General features: G+C 50.4%; 8 protein-coding genes across 8 annotated transcripts; 4 read left to right on the top strand and 4 right to left on the bottom strand.

Annotated features, from left to right (window-relative positions):
- Positions 1 to 1,036: 1,036 nt before the first annotated feature.
- On the top strand, positions 1,037 to 1,462 carry N7537_000236 (uncharacterized protein; the record flags this gene model as incomplete). Its single annotated transcript, XM_056891294.1, has 3 exons — positions 1,037 to 1,208; positions 1,275 to 1,339; positions 1,406 to 1,462. The coding sequence occupies 3 exons, from the start codon at positions 1,037 to 1,039 to the stop codon at positions 1,460 to 1,462; spliced, it is 294 nt and encodes a 97-aa protein (XP_056756289.1).
- Positions 1,463 to 1,827: 365 nt separating this feature from the next.
- N7537_000235 (putative TIM barrel metal-dependent hydrolase) lies at positions 1,828 to 2,823 on the bottom strand (the record flags this gene model as incomplete). The annotated part of the gene is made up of 1 exon (XM_056891293.1): positions 1,828 to 2,823. One exon carries the CDS (start codon positions 2,821 to 2,823, stop codon positions 1,828 to 1,830), a length of 996 nt encoding a protein of 331 aa, XP_056756288.1.
- Positions 2,824 to 3,593: 770 nt separating this feature from the next.
- N7537_000234 (uncharacterized protein) lies at positions 3,594 to 5,395 on the top strand (the record flags this gene model as incomplete). Its single annotated transcript, XM_056891292.1, has 4 exons — positions 3,594 to 3,690; positions 3,755 to 4,207; positions 4,276 to 4,694; positions 4,760 to 5,395. The coding sequence occupies 4 exons, from the start codon at positions 3,594 to 3,596 to the stop codon at positions 5,393 to 5,395; spliced, it is 1,605 nt and encodes a 534-aa protein (XP_056756287.1).
- A 481-nt stretch (positions 5,396 to 5,876) lies between these two features.
- Positions 5,877 to 8,396, bottom strand: N7537_000233 (putative C6 transcription factor; the record flags this gene model as incomplete). The annotated part of the gene is made up of 6 exons (XM_056891291.1): positions 5,877 to 6,720; positions 6,776 to 7,562; positions 7,615 to 7,696; positions 7,756 to 8,131; positions 8,198 to 8,268; positions 8,325 to 8,396. 6 exons carry the CDS (start codon positions 8,394 to 8,396, stop codon positions 5,877 to 5,879), a joined length of 2,232 nt encoding a protein of 743 aa, XP_056756286.1.
- A 376-nt stretch (positions 8,397 to 8,772) lies between these two features.
- drs1 (putative ATP-dependent RNA helicase DRS1) lies at positions 8,773 to 11,297 on the bottom strand (the record flags this gene model as incomplete). The annotated part of the gene is made up of 2 exons (XM_056891290.1): positions 8,773 to 9,477; positions 9,531 to 11,297. 2 exons carry the CDS (start codon positions 11,295 to 11,297, stop codon positions 8,773 to 8,775), a joined length of 2,472 nt encoding a protein of 823 aa, XP_056756285.1.
- A 560-nt stretch (positions 11,298 to 11,857) lies between these two features.
- N7537_000231 (GNAT family N-acetyltransferase) lies at positions 11,858 to 13,698 on the bottom strand (the record flags this gene model as incomplete). The annotated part of the gene is made up of 2 exons (XM_056891289.1): positions 11,858 to 11,987; positions 12,050 to 13,698. The coding sequence occupies 2 exons, from the start codon at positions 13,696 to 13,698 to the stop codon at positions 11,858 to 11,860; spliced, it is 1,779 nt and encodes a 592-aa protein (XP_056756284.1).
- Positions 13,699 to 14,952: 1,254 nt separating this feature from the next.
- N7537_000230 (ADP-ribosylation factor-like protein 2) lies at positions 14,953 to 15,761 on the top strand (the record flags this gene model as incomplete). Its single annotated transcript, XM_056891288.1, has 6 exons — positions 14,953 to 15,011; positions 15,059 to 15,169; positions 15,218 to 15,234; positions 15,282 to 15,427; positions 15,488 to 15,568; positions 15,630 to 15,761. The coding sequence occupies 6 exons, from the start codon at positions 14,953 to 14,955 to the stop codon at positions 15,759 to 15,761; spliced, it is 546 nt and encodes a 181-aa protein (XP_056756283.1).
- Positions 15,762 to 16,644: 883 nt separating this feature from the next.
- On the top strand, positions 16,645 to 22,443 carry N7537_000229 (putative gelsolin repeat protein; the record flags this gene model as incomplete). Its single annotated transcript, XM_056891287.1, has 3 exons — positions 16,645 to 16,801; positions 16,899 to 22,134; positions 22,194 to 22,443. The coding sequence occupies 3 exons, from the start codon at positions 16,645 to 16,647 to the stop codon at positions 22,441 to 22,443; spliced, it is 5,643 nt and encodes a 1,880-aa protein (XP_056756282.1).
- Between the last annotated feature and the right edge of the window lie 83 nt (positions 22,444 to 22,526).

The raw sequence follows: 22,526 nt of genomic DNA, 5'->3' as shown, positions 1-22,526 counted from the left end.
CCATGTCGACTGGTGTTGAGGAGTTGCGTTTCATAGTTTTCAAAGATGTACAATAGCACAGTGATGTAGTGATGTGTCTGGAGATCTGAAAAGGAGGGGGTCCGGGAGTATGAGAGAGTCCGGGGAGGGCGGTGTGTTTATCTTATCTGCTTAGGTAACTGCGTTGGGGCCTCAACAAAACATCACCTGACTCAACATGGGAAGGCATTTGGGCAAGTCAACAAATAGAAAGGGATGCTCACAGTCCACTATTGATACGCTGGACAGGCAACCATATTTGAAAATTAAGCCCCGTGGGCTGTGGTTTTTGGAACATTATGTTGTAAATACTGTGGGCTTTAGTTGGCAAGTGAGAACTCCCAAGTATTACACGTGGTACCTGCATGAGCCTCGACAGGCCCCGATTATTATGTGGACTGGACATTTCCAAGTCAATGGTCTTTTCCAAGCTTGATGCGATAATGTGTATCGAATCCGTCTAAATATAGCCCAAACGGGTTATAATCTAAAGAATATCACCGGACAACCTCTGGGCTGTCATGTGTCCCAACCTCTCTCATACATCCCTTGACAGTATCCATCTTCAAGGGTAGCATAATGAGCTCATAAAGGCACCCACCCGACCTCGACAACAATGATCTACATTATTGCTTTACCCCTAGCTATACTCCGTCACTTAATAGAGAGCAGCCCCTGTCGAGCGTAAACCACATCACCTCAAACCCTCCACATTCACGGAGAATGAAGAATGCAAGGAGATACCAACCGCGCCTCCCGTCTACCAATGAAAGCAACCATGAGCGGCCTTCATACCTGGCTAAACAAAACACAACCCAGGAACCCGCCCTGTCGGCCAATGGAGCAAGGCATCTCGCCGCTCCAGTTCTCCTTCGTAGTCCTAGTTGATTAGACAAAATCTGGCCCTAGAATAATCCTCCCCTGGGGTATACCTGAGCCGATCTTCCCAAGCACGTTCTCATCACCTCGATATCACGCCAACCGATCTTCCACCAGCTACCATATCATCACCGCCATAATGCGCGTTTCAGCTCTCGCTTTCGCTGCTATTCTGTCGCTGGTCTCGGCCAAGAAGATTAACATGCACTGTACCTTCGCTGAGGACCACACCGGCATGGTTCAGCAGCCCTTCTGCTGTCGTGATATGGCGCCTGCGCGGGGAAACTCGAAAGCAAATGAGGCAACGGACTGTATGTATAACAATACGGTGATATTTAGTCACTAGGGGTTTGTCTAACAACAGTCTACTTTTCCAGGTGACCAACTGGATCAGCCTCAGCTATGTGAGGATCAGTCTCGGCCAGCGTGTTGCTATACTATTGTGAGTTTTGTTCCGGTCAATTTAGCTCTCTGATTTTGCTAACCTGATCTCTTCTACTTTTCTCAGGGACCGAAGAAGATCTGTACGGGACACGTTATCTTCCAGGACGCGCAAGATGTTTAGAGTGGAGAAGGATACGAAAGCACGGCTGAATAAAATCGCGTTATGACTTGGCGGTATGAGAAATTAGCTCAACCCCGGCGTTTTGATGTCAATAGTTTCAAGTGAATAGACATCGAACATACATCACACTCCGCTTCCGATCTTGGATGAATGACGGTCTCCTGTGACGCAGGCCCAATCTGTTATAATGTTTAAGAATACTTATCTCTAGGAGGCCAGGCCGAAGGAATAACAGAACAAGTGAACCGGTCAAGTTGTATAAATAATTGCACAAAACAGGCAATGCTAGAAAAGGGATCGCCAAACTCCAAATCCCCGGCACCGAAGATGCTATACACAGTCAACCTTGGATAAATGCAGCCACATCAATCGGAGACGACCCCAAGCATCTCTTCCGTGTTCCTACGAAACAAACGCTCCGCCAGGCCCGGCCTGGTCGCGCATAATTCCAAACAACATTCAGTGAATGGGCTGATATCAACACTGGAGAATCGAGTGTGCGGCCAATCAGTGGCATAGATAACCCTATTAGGCGCAACAGATAAGAACTCGCGTGCCATAGCCTGAAGGTCACGCATTTGATGGTCGTTGCTGAGCCGATACGGCGCAGAAATCTTAACATATGTGTTGCCTGCACGAAGGAGAGAGATCAAGGACGAGAACCCTTGAAGCGTGTAAGGGTTGAAAACTGGACCATCAGCCTCCCACGACGCGAGCTCGGGGCTGCCAAAATGGTCGATGCAGATGCGCACGCCTAGTCGTGGGAGGATTGACTCGACCATCGAGACCATCCTAAGCGGAAGATACATCTCGATGATCCAGTTGAGAGGCCGGGCAATCTCAGCATGCTGGAGTAATGTCTCTTCCAGCTCGTCCTGGTCCATCATTTTCCCTACAGACTGGAGGTTGATTCTCAGTCCACGGACTCCGAGGGTATGCCATTCGTTTAAAGTGTCCGGTTTAACGGTTCCAGGGTCAACCACGACAATTCCTCGGCCGCGCGAAGGCCCAAGTTTTCGCAAGGCATCTAATAAACATGAATTGTCCGTACCATAGACTGACGGTTGCACAAATACGAGATTCTCAACACCTAGTCCGGACTCGAAGGCGAGAGCTTCGGGCAACGTATGTGCGGCGGGTTTATATACCGCTGTTGGAGAGACAGGAAATCGCTCAGGTTCCACAACATGCATGTGGCTATCCCAGGACTTGGGAGGGAGTCTCTGCTTGAGCGATACCCTTGCGGATGAGGTATGTGTTGAACGCCGTGGCTCTAAACGAGTGGAAAGGACATCAAACGATATCGATGAACGCCCGTGAAGTACATTGGTTTTGGTTTTGGACTGAGCAGCGGTCAGCATCCCGAATAAATAGTAAGCAAATGAAGACAGCGGCGGGTTTCCAGTAGTAAGCGAGTAGGCAGAGGTACAGAGAAAAGGCCAAAATAAAGCTCTAGGGAGATACTCACAGAGGAGCAGCCCCAGCAAGGCGATATCACCCTAAGACATGACTTAGGAAGAAACATGCTAGTTTCACCGCTCAACATCCGTGGATTGATCCAAGTGCCTGCAATGCAGTGTGCTTTTTTTTTTCAAAAATAAAGATAAAAAGCACCCATCGGCCGTGTCCGAGCAGCACAATATGTAGGGAGTACGATGTACAGCGCTTGTGCGACCCACCGACCAACACCCAGTACGCTTTTGACCAGACCAGATGTAGAGAAAAATTGAGCTCGGAAGTTGTCCGTCAAGGGTCGCTTCTAACCCTCAAGCCGCTATCTGGACCCGTTAAATGAGCTGAGGAGCCGTCAAGCGGAGCCAAAAAGTGGATAGCTGCGGCGCGATCCGACATTGAAGTGTGGATTCACTTGGAAGTCATTGTAATGCGAGAAAGTAATCATGCATAATGCAATATGGGTTACGCATTGCAGCAATTGCTCAAGCCCTAAGAGATGGGCAAAGTACGACTAGGGCAAATTGACAAAAAACAAAAGTACCAAAGCTCGGACGTTGACCGAACCTCTATTTAGCTCGGATGCCGAAAACCCGATTTTCCTTCACTTGTCCCGCTCCCTCGTGATCGCACTTCGTTCCCTCCGGATTTATTGTTATAACCCCCCCACAGCCCACTTATGCTAGGGGCCATGCGATGGATCACATCACGATGGTCGACCAATCTATACTGCGCCCTGGTGATTGCTGTCATTTCCTGTGGAGGGATTCCCAAAGGTATATGTGCACTTCTTTTTACTAGTCTAGCTTATCGGCCAACGATCTTAGCGACCACTACTAGTGACATCTGCTAATTACGCATTGTCCTCCGCAGGCTATGACGAGGGTGGTTATAGCGCCAGTGTCTCCCTCCCCTCCTTCAAGTCCGACTATGGCCTCACTATACACCGGGGGATCGACGAGACCAAGCTAGCTGACCGAAAAGCGAACATCACGTCCTTCAACGTCCTAGGTGCAGCACTTGGTGCCCTGATAGTCCTGGATCTCAATGATCGACTCGGGCGCTTGGTGGTATGGCGCCTGGCATGCATCGTATGGGCAACGGGGACATTAATCCAAGTATTCGCATCCGGTGTATACGGACTGCTCTTGTTTAGTCGCATATGGGCCGGGTTAGGCGCGGGCGCTCTAACGGTGACTGCGCCACTGTATTTGACCGAAATAGCCCCTGCGAAGACAAGAGGTCTAGTGGTGGGGATATACATGGTATTCTTGCTGGCCTTTCTGGCCATGGGTAAGCTTTGACCCTCTATATATCATACATATTCGGCCCCCATCTGACCCATAACGCGTTATTCCCAGGGTTCTTTATCAACTATGGTGCCAGGGTCCACATGGCGACCACACGAACCCAATATCGCTTAGTTCAAGCTGTGCCTTTAATTCCTGTCGGGATTGCATATGGTCTGTCGTACCTTTGCCCCGAGACTCCGCGGTATCTCGTTTCGAAGCAGCTTCATCAGGAAGGGCTGGAGGCTTTGGCACGGCTCCGTGGCAAGGTTGTCGATGATCCCGACATCACAGAGGAATTCGCGATTATCGATGCACGGGAGCGGGAGCGAGCGACAGACTTAGCATCGGTCTCTCATTGGACTATATTAAAAGAGACGCAGATGAACCCGAATTACCGACAGCGCTTCTGGCTCCTAATCGCCATGCAAACCATTGCTCAGTGGACCGGCGGGAACGGGATCACATACTACGTAACGACCATATTTGAGGTACGTCAATTTCAAGGCGATTATCAGCCACAATAAGTAACAAAACACTAACATATGTGAAATAGTACGCCGGCGTAAACGGCGACGGAAATTCCCTCGTCTCCTCCGGCGCTTATGGGATAGTCAAACTAGTCTTCACGATGGCCTTCGCATGGGGTCTAATCGACGTCTTCGGTCGACGCCGCTGCACCCTCGTCGGACTAAGCCTACAGCTCTGCGCACACATCTACATGAGTATATACATGGGCCTGCGCCCAGGCTCTGCAGACAACAAAGACGCCTCCAACGCAGCCGTCGCCTCCGTCTTCATTTACGCCGTCGGCTGGTCCATCGGCCTCTGCACAGTGCCTTACCTGTACGGCGCGGAGATATTCCCAACGCGCATCCGCAATGTCAGCTATGCGATTAGTATGGCGCTGCACTGGTTCTTCCAATTTGCTGTTGTGCGTGTGACCCCGAATATGTTTGTCTCGCTTGATGTCTGGGGTGCTTATCTCTTCTGGGCGCTTATTTGCTTCTCCGGGCTGGTTATACTTGGTGTTTGGATGCCCGAGACGAAGGGTGTGCCTATTGAGCGGATGGGAGATTTGTTTGATGGGCCGTGGTATCTGAGGTGGCAGGCGAGGCCGGGGGAGTGGGATCTTGCTTCCCCGGCTGATGAGTCGCAGAATGTTGCATTGAAGGACGGTCGTGTTTTGTAGTCTGGCGGTTCCTCCTTGTGATCCTTCGTTTCGTTGTTTCTTTTTGGCATCCCATTGATATATTTTGCTTGTCATTTACTGATACCCCATTTGTTATCATTTGGCCCATGTTTGACATTGATAGCGGTTCGATTATTTCTGTTTTCGTGATTCCAAGCTATCCAGTCTATTTTGCATATCAACTAGAGCGTCTTCCTATAATAAAAAATCGTGGATTTAATTTCTCTTCCCAGTAATTGACAGAGGGAACATACCTTTAATGCGGTAAAGCTTGCAACGTTGCCTACATGGATGTATACATGGAAATACATGTGGTTATCATTGGCTGCTGAAGCGACATATCTACCTTGGATTGACCCTGATCTTGGTAGGTTGCTAATTGTATGTGCATTTGGGAATCACGAAAGCAGAACAGTATGTGAACAGAGAGAAGAGGGAAAAAACTAGCTTCCAAACCAAGTCCGAGTGACGTTATACAAGATCATTGAGGATGACCAACCCAGCCCTGCTCAAAGACAGGCGTCATATTCGTCGTGATCGGCTGCGCATACGAGAATGCTTCATATACCTCAGGCGCGATTTCGTAGGACCTGGGGTCATCCATCGTCATGACAGCATTTGGCATCCCGCCCAGCAAATGTGTAGGCGGCAGCTGGGGCATTTCGCCCGAGTGCGGGATCTCGTAACCTGGCCCTGTGTGCTGGAAGTTATTGTAGGTTCCCATCAGAGGCGGGGTTTCAGGGCCGGTGGTTTGAGCTTGAGTAACTATCGATGTCTGTGGTTGGTGATGCTGGCCCGGAGAGACGTGGCGGGATCGGTTACTGCCTACTGACGGGGACTGGCTGTGTTGAGGGTGGTGGAGACGAGGGTGGTGTTGAGGTGGGGATTGGTGATGCTGGTGTTCCTGTTCGGTTTTAGGAATAGGCGCGGGCATTGATCCGTGGATGTTGATTTGGAGTCTTTGAAGCTCCAGAGATATGAGGTTGAGGGCTGTTGTGATAACGGGATTCGCGGCTTTGACTCTCTCAAGGGCGAAAATGCAGAACTTGAGCTTGTCTAGGGTTCCCGGTGCGGCGTACTTTAGGGCTTGGATCTCGAGCAGGAAAATCGATGCTGCTGTGTAGATGCTGTATGCGAGAGAGAGAACGACGTGGCTGTCGCCGAATGTACGGCGGTATAGATCGAAAAGAGAAAGGATTGATGTTGCTGATGCCATGCACTGTACAAGATGGTTCGAGTCTTGTGCCTCGGGGCGGGCTTTCAACAGCTCCCGAGAGCAGAGAATTGGTCGGTGGAGAAGGATGTTGATAGTATGATATAAACAGCTAGAAGATTTTCAGTTAGCACCATGTTCCAATTTACGCAGGATTGAGCACATACTTCAAGATGACGATATGGCTGGGTGGTGAGTATGGAGGAAGATCTACTGCCGCCAATTTCAAGTAGTCAGGTAGCTCATCCCACCATTCACTTAGATTCTTGGCCTGCTCCTGAACACAATCAAAGAATTCAGAGTCCGTGCTTCGGCGGATTGGGTCGTATATGTGGATCAGAACCTGGTTCAAGATTTCCGCCAGACCGCACATCTTCATGAAACATGACGTTGAATGCGCCTGCGTCGGTGGGTAGTGAGCACCGTCAGTGAAGCCTACCCCATGAGGTGTCCATATTTCAATCTCAGCGGTGTCATCGAGAATCATGCGCGGCGGGCTAACGTGAGATTGCTGCATCGTTGGCGCCCGGCCGAAGTACAGCGAAACCACCTTATCCCAGAAATAACAACTCCAAAATAGGCGATTCCGTATTTCAATATCCTCATCACTCAGGTGAGCAGATCCTGAATATTTTCGGCTGTCGATGGAGATACCCAAGTCGTCCAGCAGCCGGAAGGCCATACCACTGTATAGCCAAGCTTGCGTTCGATTTCCACGGCCGCATTCCTGGGCACTGAGAAGGAGTAATGTCTGAATGGTCGGAATGCCTGCATAACCAACTTTGAGGGAGTCGAACACCCCTGTCAATGCACGATGGGAAAATTGTGCACCGCCGTCATAGGAGTCCAGAAGCGGACCAACCTGAGGCTCGGCTTTGCACCATCGTACCGAGTGAGAAAGAATGGCATTTAATAAGACGTCCGAGTAATACGCCCCATTGATTTTCATATCGCCTATTAGGGGAGGTTAGTGTCATATCGTCTGAAATGGCAAGGTCGGACAGACGTGTAAATGCAGGACGGTAGACAAAATTCCACAGTGGCTGGATCCAGCACCAATGCGAGTCGAGAAGATACTGGAAAGGCTCCTGCAGAAGTGTATCAGCATATGCATCCTTCAAACAATCCAATTCACCGGAGCCCATACCGGCATAGCAGCCATTTGTTCGAATGCTCTTTCCCGCCATGCGCTATTAACAAGCCGCTCTTTGCGACCCTCCAATTCCTGCGCGTAATGCGAAGTCGACGCGGTTTCATTCACCACTCCACTGGGCAGCTGGAACAAACTAGTCGGACCGTGAAATGAGACGCGACCGTCATTTTCCACATTGAGACCATCAAATGCCCGGGTGAGATCTTCGGCATCGGGATCGATTTTTATCTTCGGTCCGCTCGAGCTGGACGCAGCTAACGACGGCGATCTTGTCTTCCGCACCTCTTCCCCCTCGCCGCGCTTCGATAGAGCTTCCTCCAACTGCGCTACCCTAGCCTCAAGCTGTTTCGTGTACGATAATGTCGGGGCTCTTTGGAAGAGAAAATAATTAGCGATTGCGATAATAGAACAGCATAAAGAGGGGGAATCGACTCACAAGCTATACACACACTGCTCGTTGCGCGCGGCGCATCGCGAACATGACGGACTAGCGCCGTTACATTTAACCTGGTGAGCAGTTAGCTCGGAAATCTCGGGCTTCGTCCGAGGGGATCCGCATGCACCTTGCGTTTACGACAAGCCTCGCATGAGAAGGCGCTCTTCCGGGGGAGACTAATCTTGGGAGGCTCAGCCATTCCAAGTGTCACCTTTTCAAGGTCCCGATTCGAGATATACTCGAAAAAAAATGTCAAAAATGAGAGGAAAGGAAAAGATAAAAATAAGAGAGAAGATTTTTGGCCCCCTAACGTGGGGCGCGGGGATTAAGCCTTATGAGAATGAAATAGTACTGACGTCGAATCAGCCTGAGCTCGAGTTGGAGCAAGGGCGAAGACTTTCATTGGTGGGAGATGTTGGAGATTACCTTAGGTACCTCCCGAAGGATCTAGGCCCCACTAGAGATTATATAGGGAGGTTATATAGGGAATTTGAATTTATATAGGTTATAACAATTAGTTATGCTTCAAATGCTATTTGCATGGTATTCAATTGTATACACGATTCATAGATCCCTTATTTCTTCCCTTTCTTGGATCCCGGGCCCTTGCCCTTACCCTTGCCCTTCTTGGGGTCCTTAGCAGACTCTGCATCACCCTTGCCCTTCTTCCACCCGATATTACCATCGTGTCTCATCTGCGCATCATCAAGACGCTTCTTGTCCTTGTTGCTAAGCTTGACATTGCTCTTCTTGATATTGGGACCGTTCAACTCAACGGCACCCAGCTTGCGAGAAACCTTCTTGTCCTTCTCGGTCTCGAACCACGTCCGCTTCGGCCGCGACATGATCTCGTTACCGTGCTTCATGAGGTTCTCACCCTTGGTGAATTGCATCTCGGCTTGAGAGAACTGCTTCTCGGTCTTCTCCTCTTGCAAGATTTCGGCCACCTCGTCCGCCATATCCTCGGCCTTTTGCGCCCAGCTGTCGGCAACGGCTTGCTCAATCACACGACTGACGATCTTGGCGCCTTGGGCCTTACCTGCGCGGACGGCAAGCTTGACGACCTTCCGGTCGGGCTCGGCGGCAATCGTGCATGCACGACCAGAGCGGCCGGCACGGGCTGTACGTCCAACACGATGCAGGTAGATCTCATGGCTCTGGGGAGCCTCGTAGTTAATGACGGTTTCGACACCCTTGATATCCAGACCACGAGACGCAACGTCGGTGGCAAGAAGGTAGGCAACCTTGCCATCTCGGAAATTTTCGACGGATTTGATACGCTGCATAGGAAGTTAGCGGTTGTAGATATAGGACAAGAGTTGTTTGAACATACCTGTTCTTGGCTCAGACTACCGTGTAGCTCTGCTGCCTTCAAGCCCAATAGGCCGAAAATGATACGAACGCGGTGAGCTTCCTTCTTCTGTCGGAAGAAGATAATAACGCGCTTCGTGTAGGCTTCTTTGCACAGGTGCAGAAGGTAACCGAGACGCTTGTCCTCCCGTCCGGGACGGAGACGCACGAACTCTTGAATAAGGGTGGATACAGTGTTCTTCTTGGAATCAACCATCAAGCGCATCGGGCGGTTCATACCAACACGAATAAGCTTGTCGATTGAGTCTGTCATGGTCGCAGAGAACAGCATAGTCTGGCGAGATTTGGGAATCGTGGTAAGAATCTCGTTCAACTCATCGGCGAAACCATCCTCAAGCATACGATCGGCCTCATCGAGAACAAGAATCTCCAGGGTATCAACTGTGAAACTAGGCGAGTTGCGCATGTGATCAATGAAACGACCGGGGGTGGCGATGATAACATCGGGGCGCTTCTTGAGCACATTCTCCTGCTCACGAAGACTGAAACCACCAACCAATTGACAGAATGTGACGTCTGTGAAGGTGGCCAGTTTGACGGAAACGTTGTAACACTGAACAGCCAACTCACGGGTGGGCATCAGAACCACAACACGACTTGTAGGGACCTTCCGGGGACGGAAGAGGAGACGTTCGAGGATAGGAACAATGAAGGCAGCGGTCTTTCCTGAACCAGTCACGGCACTACCGACGATATCCTTACCTAGCAGAGCAACGGGGATCGCCTTGCGCTGGATAGGAGTCGGGTCTGTGAACCCAACTGCAGCGAGACCTCGAAGGATGGGGCGGGAAAGATTGAATTCTTGGAAAGTCATCTTTGCCATGTTGGCCTTGGTGTCAACCTTCTCTTCGGGAGCAAAGAACGCCTTGCGCTTCTCTGCTTCCTCCTCGTCCACCTCACTCTCTACATCGGACTCCCGGTCTGAGCCCATATCGTCGGGGTGATTAACGGGTGTGGCGACGGAGTCGTTGTCAGATGCAGCATCGTCATCGGAATCCTCATTCTCATCCTTGTCCTCATCGTCCTCCTCATCTTCATCCCCAGAGCCAGGCTCAGGGCCCTCAGCATCACTCTCCTCCTCGCCGTCTGCACCCATGCCGAAGGCGTCATCAGCCATGAGCTCATCATCCTCGAAGTCAACGGGCATTTCATCGCCCGACGCAGCGTCGTCTTCAGATGCGCTGGCGCTCTCTTCCTTCTCGGCAGCCTTCTTTTTCTGCTTCTTAGCAGCAGCCTCGTCCTTCTTGGCCTGCCTCCGCTCAATTATGTCATCAATATCGACAGCCTTCTTGTCTCCGGAGCGCTTCTTCTCGTTATCATCAATACCCCAGCCATCAAAGCCTTCAGTGACACCACGGTTCGCGATACCGCCAACATCGAACTCGAACTCGGGGTTCAAAACGCCGTCGTCTTCTGTTGCATCCGCTGCAGCATCATCGTCCTCCTCCTCCTCTTCCAATTCGGGTTCGGGTGCAGGCTCGGCGTTCTTCTTGTTCTTCTTGGCATTTTTTAATTGCTGCTTTTCCAGTTGCTTCTGCTTCTTGTTCTTGGGCTTGACGGCTTCGACCTCGCGCTTGCGCTTTTTGTTGTCTGATGCTAGCACATTATCGTCCTGCATCTCGTTGTCGTCATCTTCTTCTTCGAAACGGGTTTCGTTCTCGTCGTCGGAGAGCGTGAATACGAAATCATCGTCTTTGGCGGAACTCCGCTTCGCCGATTGAGGAGCCATTTTGAAGGCTGGCGCAGATTCCAGTACGTATTTGGTAGTTAGATATCTTCCACACACTCTCAAACAGTCTCAGTAGAAAATCTAAGATCCCCGAACACTGTGCAAGCAACTCAATCTCGCCGAGAAGAAATGGATCAACATGCGAAAAAAAGTTCCCCGGGCGGTGACAAGAAAATTTCTGATGACATAATCAGTCCGCTTCGACATGCCCAATTGTCAACAGCTCTACTCCAAGGCCACTCCGCTAAATATTATTCTATTCCAAGGTTATTATTAAGGAAGAATTACTATAATCATACACTTTCGATTAACCACCTACCTGTGTAGGTATTCCTTCTCCGCTTAATATCCCCCATGTGCCCTTTCAACACCTTGACCTTTTTTTGGTGAGACATCCTAGATAACTACAGACCATGTGTCTGTCAAAGTAGTCTGTCTCATTTTGTTTTCAACCTTTTTTTCCCCCCCTTTTTCTTTCAGACCTTCATTTTGGCCCTCCCACCAGATTTTCCGAAGATGAAATCCCTCCATAGTCTCCACAACATTCATTCGCAGGCCCATCAGATGTAGTTGAGTATCGCAGACTGGGTACCACTCCCCTGGGGCTGGGCTTGAGCCTGTGGTCGGCCCTTGATCCCATCCCTCGAATGTGGGGCCCCGAAGCAACGAGCCATGTACTGAAGGTCGAAACTAAGAATATGTGTTAGCAAATACGATCCAAGATGAAAGTGAAGACTAAAAACGGCACATACCTCTTGCCACTCTTCACTCTCGCATTCTCAAATACGTACTTTTCCTCAAAGCCAAACTCCCTCCCCAACCACTCCTTGATCCAGGCATACTCCTCCTGGACCTCCGGGGATGTTGCAATGGCGCAAACCATTGCTGTGAGGGAACGGCCATAGCCCGCACCGTACTGCACTGTGCCAGTTTGGTCAAACTCGTAATCCTTGCTTTGTTTAGAGGTCACATCAAAACAAGACAGGACCATATCAACAAGTGCCCGTCCAATGTGCTGCTTCTTGCTACTCTCTTGGACGAAGACATTCAGCTCACCCATGTGCTTGTCAGCGCTCTTGCCGTGTCGATGGAATTCAACATAGGCGTAGCCAACCACAGGGTCGATCTGGTTGCGACACAGGCGCTCTGGCGGACGTCGGGCAGCGACGACGAAGGGGAAGTGATTTTCTCGGCAAATTTGAAGAAGCTCCCCAATGTCATTTACTCCCATAGATCGGGTTTCACTGCTCAGAGCTGAGTTTTGAGCATACCAGTTCATTATTTCAAGGATGGAAGAAGCGTCACACTGCTCCGCGGGACGCAGATAGATGCCCGGTGGAACAACCTTCGAATCCGGTGGCAATTCTAGCCAAGCACGGTAGTCCGCAGTGCGACGCAGGTGCTCTTGGTGTTCCTGTTCCTTCTTCTTTCGTCTTTTGTTGATCTTCCCCAGGTTGTATACGTAGCCTTCCGATGTCTCGTGCCAATGCAGGCGTGTCAGCTCATCTTTCATGTCCCTAGGGGTGGGAATATGTTTGGTGTCGGGCAGAAACATAGAAGACTGTCCGTCCGGTATCGCCGTTCCGTCAAAGAAAGCAATATGATAGATGTCGACTTGGTGTCCTGCCGGAAGCTGATCCCACCAGGTGCGGAATTGCTTTCTGACACTCGCGTTGGGAAGATCAAACGATGTAATTCTATGTTTGAGTTCGTGCCATCTATCATCTCCTCCTTGGATGTCCAAATTCCAGTCATCAAGAAGAGACTGCTCCGGCTCGTAAACAGCGTTGTGGCAGTCCGATGTGAAGGAAAGGATGCCATTTTGGACGATTGGGAAGGTGCGACGAGATTTGGCGTATGCGTTTCCTTGATTTTTGCGTCGGGCATCCCACTGGATCCGAAACTCCACGTTGTTGAACCGTTTGATCGTCTTTTCGATTTCATGTTCATCGCCAGGTATACAGTCGGGTGGGTCGGCTGTTGCCCATGGCTCAGGTTCCTCGACGCCTTCGACAGTCCTGGGTTTTGCGAGCAACTGGTAGACAATGCTGTTCAAATCGACCCCAGGTCCGTCCCTCGCTGCGGGAAGCATCTCAGGGCAGGAGTGACTCTCGTTTTCCATGCCGAACAGAGGTTGCTGCACGGGCATTTTCTCTCTCCTATTTTTGTCAAACTGTTTGGTCAAATCCCAAGTTTGTGTCCAGCTCAGATTCTCTATGCTCTGTATCAGCTTGTCTCTTTCCATTTCGTCCATAGATTCGAAAACATGAAGCATGGCCGAAACTGAACTAGAGCCATTCAGGGCTATTGTCGATTTTGGCTTGTTGAACTTGTTGGACGGTTTTCGATGAACAGCATTCCTACCACGGAATGGCATAGGCATTTTGATTTCTTCTGCCATTGTGATATAAACTAGGTCACGAGGAACTGAATCAGAGGCTCTGGTAGATCTTTTCAAGTCAGCTGGGATTCTCGAACATCATTGTCATGATGCTTCTTTGGTCTATTCTTGGTCACCCTCTCGCTTTTCTTTCATGGCATGTGACATCAACAAACGAGGAAGCAGTTGCGAAGCTCTGCGAACCCACTTGGGGTAGGGCTTGCAATTGTGCCTGTTCCGCGCGCATATCACTTGGGGGTGACCTCGTGTTTGTTGCTCAAAGGATGCAGCGTAAAAATGGTTGACAGCAAGCGTACCTGAATAATCGGATGTGTTGCAGTCAGTTCCCTTCCGAGAGTTGACTGCAGAGCACGCTCAGCGTTGTGGATACTGGGAGCAAGGAAATGAAACGAACGAAGTGATGAAAGGCGGGAGAGATGAAGATGGGAGAGATGATGAGTGGAAGGGGAAAAGAGGGAGATATGGGGAAGAGGGGAGAGAAAGAGGATCATAAAGGTTGGGGGACTGGGAAGCCTCGAACGTTTCCTCTCAAAGTCATACTTTAGGTTACCTTCACAATTTCCTATTATCCGATTACACACTTATGTTCTTCCCTCTCATCCAAAGAAGCAGTTCGACAAGACTTCATTCAAATACTGCTTTGGAGTCTCGAAAGCTGGATACTGGGATATCTATCTGAGAGCTAGGAAGGTCGAAGTCGATACAAATGATCCAAGGATTTGAGGTGACGGCATGACCTCTGGTCTGTCTGCTTGCAGTATATAAATATATATATAAGGAATAGTCGGCCACTTATGCGGTCTTGTCATATCTTTTTAGTCGTCTCTTTCTTTTTTATACGTGTATTGTCCCCCTTCTCAATCTTTCTGGGTAGAGGGAAAAGGCGGCAGGAGACTTAATTTATGAAATGGACTTTTCAATATATAACCTTTGCTATATATTTATATTTACATATGTATATATCTGAGTGTTCGTATTCAGATAAAATGATCTAAAGCCTTGAATTTCGGGATAGCCTTGCTACTAGTCGATGCCGTAGCCTGGAGTCCGAGACAGTGCCCTTTAGAAAATCAAGCTAGCAAAACATACACTAACATCACATTCAGATAGACATATTTGAATAGCAAGTCACATTGTAGTAAGGGGGAAAAATATAATATCGGCCGATCCGATCAAACCCCATCTGGAGCCTGCCAGCATTTTTCCTTTTCCAACTCCCCTCCAAAAAGCACCAAGCAGGAGATATTGGCAACCATGTTGTCTATACTTCGAAAGGCCCGCTTAAAGGATAAAGAAATGCGTATATTGATGCTGTATGGACTCTGGCCGATCGTTCGGACCGATATGCTAATGATTGCAGTGGTCTTGATAATGCCGGCAAAACGACCATCGTCAAGCGAATTATGGGGGAGGATGTTACGACAGTCAGCCCGACTCTAGGATTTATTATCAAGACAATTGACTTTATGGGGTAATTTTCCACCTCGTTAATATCTCGAGCTCTGCTAACTCGGCGCAGATACAAACTCAACATATGTGAGCCAACCCAGGTTTCTGGTGGGCACCCATACTGACAGTATTAGGGGATGTTGGAGGACAAAAAACACTCCGATCCTACTGGAAAAACTATTTTGAAAAGACCGACACGCTAGTCTGGGTAGTCGATGCTACAGATCGACTCCGGGTTGACGATTGTCGACAGGAGCTCTCGGGTCTGCTTCTCGAAGAGGTACGGATGACGTCCCCACCCGCAAAATCTTGAAAGCGTCAACTGAACCCATTCCACCAGCGCCTTACGGGAGCTAGTTTACTAGTATTTTTGAATAAGACAGATGTGGAACATTGCATGAGCGAGCGGGAGGTCCGAGAAGTAGGTCAAAGTTCTTTGGAATTCGGCGAGGTCTGCCGGACTTGGCTAATGTTTTGTACAGCGTCTTGACTTGGATTCAATCAAAACCCATAAGTGGACTATCTTGCCATGCAGTGCAATGACAGGCAAAAATCTGAATGAAGGTCTGGAATGGGTGGTACAAGATGCTAAGGACCGACTGTTCCTTTATTAGTGAACTCGGGGGAAATCGGCCGGTGTCTTCTCTTGATATCCATACTTACACCAGATATCTAATACAACATATGTCAAGTGGTCTCTTTTAATTCAGATTTTGGTCTACTAATGTACTGGGTTAACCGTCATATTTAAACTAACGTGCCATCAGTCATATTCTAAAAATCATCAATATGGTGCATGTTATGCATACCATTTGTAATACTGCTTACCTGTTCTAAAGGACTATCTGGTAAATGTCCCAAGTAACAAAGGAACCAGGCTGCTCATATCCGATAGGCTAGAGTAGAAATTTACAAAGAGAAGAAAAGTAATGTTCCATCGTGTACGGAGTACAATGGATGATGGAGTTACAACCTAGCATATGCAAGGCACAAACTGATATATCCAATACTAAATGGTCACATATGACCCAACTATGAATTCACAACCCTTTTACCTAGGTAGCCCCTGAAAATAAGAAGGAAAAAAAAAGAAAAAAAAGGAAAAAAAAAAAAAAAAAACAGGAAGGAACCAGAAAGAAAGAGCAAAAAGCCCATGGAACGAGGTAAAACTGCGGGGCCCATCGCTCCACATAAATAATAAACAAAACCCTTATGGCTGATTGGGAATTAGTCTGAATAAATGCATCTATCCATGTTGATGTAGAAAATATATATAAATATATATATATTTTAATAAGGAATAAGGAAAGATAAATAGTATAAAAAAGATATAAGAAAAAAAAAAGTGATGTGTGAGCCAATGAATTTGTTGATCATCGTCAGTCCCGATCTAATTTAAACAGGGCGGAGAACACAGCCCTTCTTCCACTCTACAACTTTTTCCCCCTCATTTGTTTTATTCTAGGAGGCGTGCATGAACGCCAGGAGTCCTAGATCATGGCTGTCCCCAACGAGACTTCCGAGGATGTCAATGATTTCCTTCAGCGCATCCGAGAACTAGGCGAGCGTCGCGACAAGGAAGACGACGAGCGCACCAAGAAACTAGAGGAAGAGATCCTGCAGGGCCGGAAGGAAAGGCAAGCCCGGAGAGCCGGTACATACTTCCTCTTCCCCTTGATGCAGGCAATGTCTGCAGCCATAGCATCTGCTGCAGGTCAACAATGTGCTGATATCCGGATGACTCAAAACAGAGCGTGCACGATCACTAGCCCTTACCGACGATTCATCCACCCTCAATATCGCACGGCTGAGCGTTTCCTCTATCAGCGCCCGGTCTATTGAACCCCCAGAACACCTCGAGCCAACACCGCAAACCTCCCAAACCCCAGGACCTGAGCCACCGACTACGAGCGCCGTGGATTCGAGTCAAGATATCGAAGCCTCTGACACCGACAAGCGACGCGGATCGGTCCCGGATTTTGGAATGGATTCTCCCTCGCGGACACTGCCACCTTTGTCCCGTAGCCGAGCGGGGACTTTGTCATGGCAGCAACGCCCCTCCTCGCGGGATTTCGGTATGCCACCCGGCTCAACATCCCCAACTCGCTCCCCAACTCGCGCAAGCCACCTCAGAAATTTGTCTACGGCATCGGATGAGAATACACTATCTCGACTCCAATTTGGGTTCCCGCGGCCCTCGAAGGATGCCCCTGTGCTCCCTCCATCGCCAGACCGTGCGGCTGGGTCGTTAGCACACAGTGACAAGGAAGAACCGAGGGATATCAAAACAGACGTGGGTGTGGGGCATCAGGAGCCGGAAGTGGGTGAAGAATCAAGTACCGAACTAGATCAACTCGCGGCAGTAGAAGAGAGATCATCGTCACCTCCGAGAACCGGTTCTCGCGATAGTAACATGAGCCATCGCTTCTCTGTATCATCCGTTTCGGCCACTGGACTGGGGTCACCAGTGCACCTGTCAGAGACTCCAAAGCTCGAGCCTCGACAGAATGATTCCTCCTTTGAGGAATCCGTGTCGCCCTCTCCAACCCAGCGGCGGATGTCACCAGAGCGAACACGGTCGACCTCACCTACCAAGGGTCTGGGAGGCTTTGTTCAGAGTGCTATGATGCGAAGATCAGATAGTGTGTCAAAAAGGTGGAGTGCGCAAACTCCACAGGGGCTCGGGCGGTCAAATTCCATTGTGTCAAATCGCAGCAGTGTGGCAGGCCCAGGTTTGAGTGAAATGACCCCTCCAACTCTTGGGCGAATTGGACGTGAACCTTCAACTCTCCTGCAACGACCAGGCTCCAGTCATAGCGAGGCACCCACCGAAACAGCCGAACGACCAACCACACCGGCGGATAGAAGCAGTGTGAATTTTGAAAGTCCAGGAAAGTCATTCCGACCTGGTCACTCGCGTTCTGCTAGCTCTGCCACCGCAGAAGGTGGCGACGCTCAAAGTCCATTTGTCTCGAAAACAATGGACCCCAAGCGCTGGAGCCCCAACAAGGCTTCTTGGTTGGAAAGTGCTCTCAACCGACCAGAGCTACCACGACAAACCACCAGACCCCCCTCGCAGCCTAACTGGGCCAAAGACCGGCAATCGCGAGGTAGCGTGGATTTGGGGCGAGTAAACAATTTCAAGGAAGTCACCCCTCTCGGTTTGATGCGAACACCCCCGCCAGGAACTCAAACCAAACTACCTGGCGTCTCTGGTCCATCGCTTCCTACCAGCCCTATCAAGGATGGTGTTCCTGAGTCTCCATCAGGATTCCCTCTGAAGAAAATTGGTGTTTCTGCTCCATCACTTCCTACGAGCCCCACCAAGGATGTCGTTCCGGAGTCTCCATTAGGATTTCCTCTGAAGAAAGTCGGTGCCTCTGGTCCGTCGCTTCCTGCGAGCCCTGTGAAGGAGGCAGCTCCTGAGTCTCCGTCTGGCTTCCCATTCAAAAAGTCAAGCATCTCGGGTTCATCGGTTCACAGGAACTCTGTCTCAGATCCTCCCTCTGAATTCCCTTTCAAGAGGCCTGGTACCGCTGGAGGGTCAGTCGGCGGAAGCCCTGAAGGCAAGCTTAAAGAAACAGCACCTGAGTCTCCCTCGGGATTCCATTTCAAAAAGCCCATCAGCTCGGCTTCATCACTCCACAGGAACTCCGTCTCAGAGCCTCCGGCAGAATTCCCACTCAAGAGGCCCAGTGTCTCTAGTCCAAGCCTTGCCAAGGAGACTGTTCCTTCTTCTCCGTCGGAGTTCTCCAAGAAACCTAGTATCTCTAGTCCCTCGATCCCTGGAACGCCCGAAGCCAAATTGAAGGAGACAGTCCCACAATCTCCGTCAGTTCTCGGTAGCCCCGACGCCGGACAAACAAAAGAGGAAACCCCAGCTTCTCCATCGCCTGTCGAGGAAGCTCTCAATGCCCTATCAGGCGGCGTACCGGCGGAGGAACCCAAGTCTGCCTCTCCCGCTGAAATGGAGAATGAATCACGACAACTATCGGCATCTGAAGAGTCCGAGCCTCAATCTACTCCCACTCGCAGGATCCCTCCCGACTCGCTGAGCCCCAAACCCAACTTTTCCATTTCTACTTCCTCGCGGGGGCCAATTTCACCCAAGGTGAAGCCACAATCTCCTGTGGTGGACTTCCGAGCAAACCTACGGAAACGAGAAGTCGTCAAAGATAACGGTGATGACAAAGAACCGGAATTTAAAAATGTATTTGGACGCCTCAAAAAGACCGAAACTCGCAACTATGTTGCACCAGATGAGCTTAAGGGCAATATCCTACGAGGCAAAGCTGCTTTGAACAACACCGGCGGACCAAAGAAGACCGAGCGAGTTGATGAATTTAGGAGGAGCCTTGTAACACGGAAAGATGAAATGAAAGCCGGCGGGGGCTCCATCAGACGGAATACCGCTGGAGAGCAGGATGCGCCGCCAAAACCGACCGAGGTCGTCCCAGAAGCAATTGCTATGCGACAAAATATGACCCGGGCAAATAGCATAAAGCAGGCGCCTGTGGATGAGCCCACGTTGCCCGCTAAGAGTTTTGGTTCTCGAGGTTCACAGGAAAGACCACCATTGTCGTCCCCGAATTCATCTTTAAAAAGTATCGGTACATCGCGAGCTTCTCAGGAACTACAGCCATTGTCGCCATCTCCTGCCAACAATGAGCCCACGTTGCCCGCTAAGAGTTTTGGTTCTCGAGGTTCACAGGAAAGACCACCATTGTCGTCCCCGAATTCATCTTTCAAAAGCACAGGTACATCGCGAGCTTCTCAGGAACTACAGCCATTGTCGCCATCTCCTGCCAACGATGAGCCGGGCTGGCCCTTGAAAGATACCAGTTCTTCGCGAGCGTCTCAAGAATCCCAGCCATTGTCACCTTTCCCTGCCGATGATCCCATTGATGAGCCAGAGGCAATCCCAGCGGCGAGCGACTACAAGCAAACTCCCGAGATAGTCTCTTCAGCGGACCGGGAGGAAACCCGGGAAGACGTGGCACCAATCGAGCCCAGCGTAGTGAAGATGCAAGTGCCCTCAGTCAAGACACTCCGCCCAGTTCGCCAATGGCCACCGGCGCCTGTCGCAGAGGCTACCGTGACTCCAACCTTAACAGCTAAAAGCAAGTTGGCGGGCCGAATCAACCCTGCGCTAGCTGGCCTGCTTTCTCGTGGTGCCCCTGCCAGTGACGGACCGAAGAAGCAGCTGTCAACCCCCGTTTCAACGCAGAGTGATCCTGCTTCGCCATCTGCGCCTCTCACGCACATCACAAAGGGTCGTGCCAGAGGCCCGAAGAGACGACTTCCCCAGACAACTGATATCTCGACCCCGTCCGCTCGGGACGATACTAAGGAGGTTGGTGCTATTTCATGCTCTGAAGCCACCCCGTCCCAGACTCCTACAATCCCTGTTGAATCCTTGGACATCGATTCGGAGTGCCTGTCGCAGCCTGATGAAGACCCAGTTCCTGACATCACAAACCCCCGTTCAGACAGCCCAGTCACCGAGCAACTTCCGGAGTTGAACACTTCTCCACAAGATACCCTCGAACGCGATACGCCCCAAGCACTTCAGACCCGTTCCCTAACAACGAATTTCGACATTTTCCCTTCCGCCAACCTTGAGGCGACATCCAGGGACCCCGAAAGCCCTGAAGGGGTGAGTCCATCAAGCGGACCACCTGTCCCACCGAAGTTCGACCGTCCCGCGTCCGATCCCCCCGCGTCCCCCTTGCCTGTAACGCCAAAGCCACAATTGGGCCAGCAAAACCGGTTTGCGTCCTCATCGCCATCCCCTCTCCGAACAAGTCACAAAGAGAACCAAATGGACTCACCTATGAGTCAGCAGAAGAGCATCCCCGGTGTTGTCGTCGAGTCAGCACGCAGTTCCGTCTCACGGCCCATGAGCCATCCCTCCCCGCCAGTACCCCCCAAAGATGGCGATGTCATGCTTCCCAAGCCAACCGATCCGCGCAGACTTTCAAGGAAGATGTCTGCTCCATCACTGGTTGCGCAAGCTAGTGAGGCACGTGAGGTAATTGCGGGCTTCTTCAAGACACTCCCCGACGCTCGAAACCGGATGGACATTGATCCCCAGCTGATGTTGATGCGCAAGCCGGACGATGTAAAGATCAGGACCGTGAAGCGACAGATCTGGGAGCTCACAGGTGATGGGAGGCGCCAGGAACTTCCTTCTCACCAGGAGTACATCCTATATCAAGGCAGCATGTATCTCTGCGTGCACACATTCGAGAGCGGACGAAGTAACACCTCGGAAGTATACCTTTGGCGTGGAGACGATGTCCCCGAAGCCTCGGTAGAGAATGAACAGCCGTTCGCACGCAAGGTCGCTCGTGAGAATAGCTCTAAGTTGCAAGTCATTCGACAAGGTAAAGAGCCCACACGGTTCATCCAAGCACTTGGCGGAATTATGATCACTCGTCGGGGCTCCAGCTCTCGCCACAATTCATCGGCTCTCTACATGCTTTGTGGCCGGAAACACTTGGGCGAGATGACCTTTGATGAGGTGGACTACTCACTGCGCAACCTCTGCTCTGGTTTCCCCTACGTTGTCTCTGCTCCCTTTGGAAAGCTTTACCTATGGAAGGGCAAAGGCAGTGGCCCTGAAGAAACCGGTGCAGCCCGACTTATCGGCATGGACCTAGGTCTCACTGGAGAGTTTGAAGAGGTCACCGAGGGCGAAGAGCCGGAGGATTTCTTCGATGTCTTCGCAGGCCCCCGGGAGGCCGCGCCGCACATGTGCCAAGATCACTGGCAGCTGAAGCCGAAATACAACCACTTCCGTTCGCGACTCCTCCGGGTCGACCACGAATTGAACCCGCCAACGCGTTTCTGGAATATCCGTCGTCCGGGCGCAAGTTCACCAGTGGTCAAGGCCAACGATTGCGTTCAAGAAATCGAGCCATTCTGCTACCGAGACATCATCGAGAAAGATGTATACGTCCTGGACACCTTCTTTGAGATCTACGTGTGAGTACTACCGTATCTGAATATTCTCTAGTTGACTGACACTAATTCCGCTCTCACAGGATTATCGGCGAGCAAGCCTCACAGAAGTCTGCCGATTTCGCCTCGGCAGTGGTCTTCGCGCACGAATATGGTATCCTTGCCACATCCCTCCAGGACCGACCATTCATCCCCAAAAGTTTCGTTGCCCTCGGCGGCGTTCCTGACCGCTGCCAAAGCGCATTCCGCAAATGGAACCCACGTAATCAGCATGCGCCTTTCGTGTTCTCTCTGGATGTTGTTATCGAAGCGATTCGATCACCGGAGAATTGAGTGAGATCTTTCGATTTCTTTTTATTTATTATCTGATTTGAGGGGCTTCCACCTTGAATTTGTGCATATTTCGATTTGTACAG

This window comes from Penicillium hordei (genome assembly GCF_028827395.1).
Source record: "Penicillium hordei strain IBT 12815 chromosome Unknown utg000001l_segment0_segment0, whole genome shotgun sequence".
Taxonomy (NCBI): Eukaryota; Fungi; Ascomycota; class Eurotiomycetes; order Eurotiales; family Aspergillaceae; genus Penicillium; species Penicillium hordei.
The sequence above is the reverse complement of the archived record's forward strand: the minus strand, read 5'-3'. Positions and strand labels throughout refer to the sequence as shown.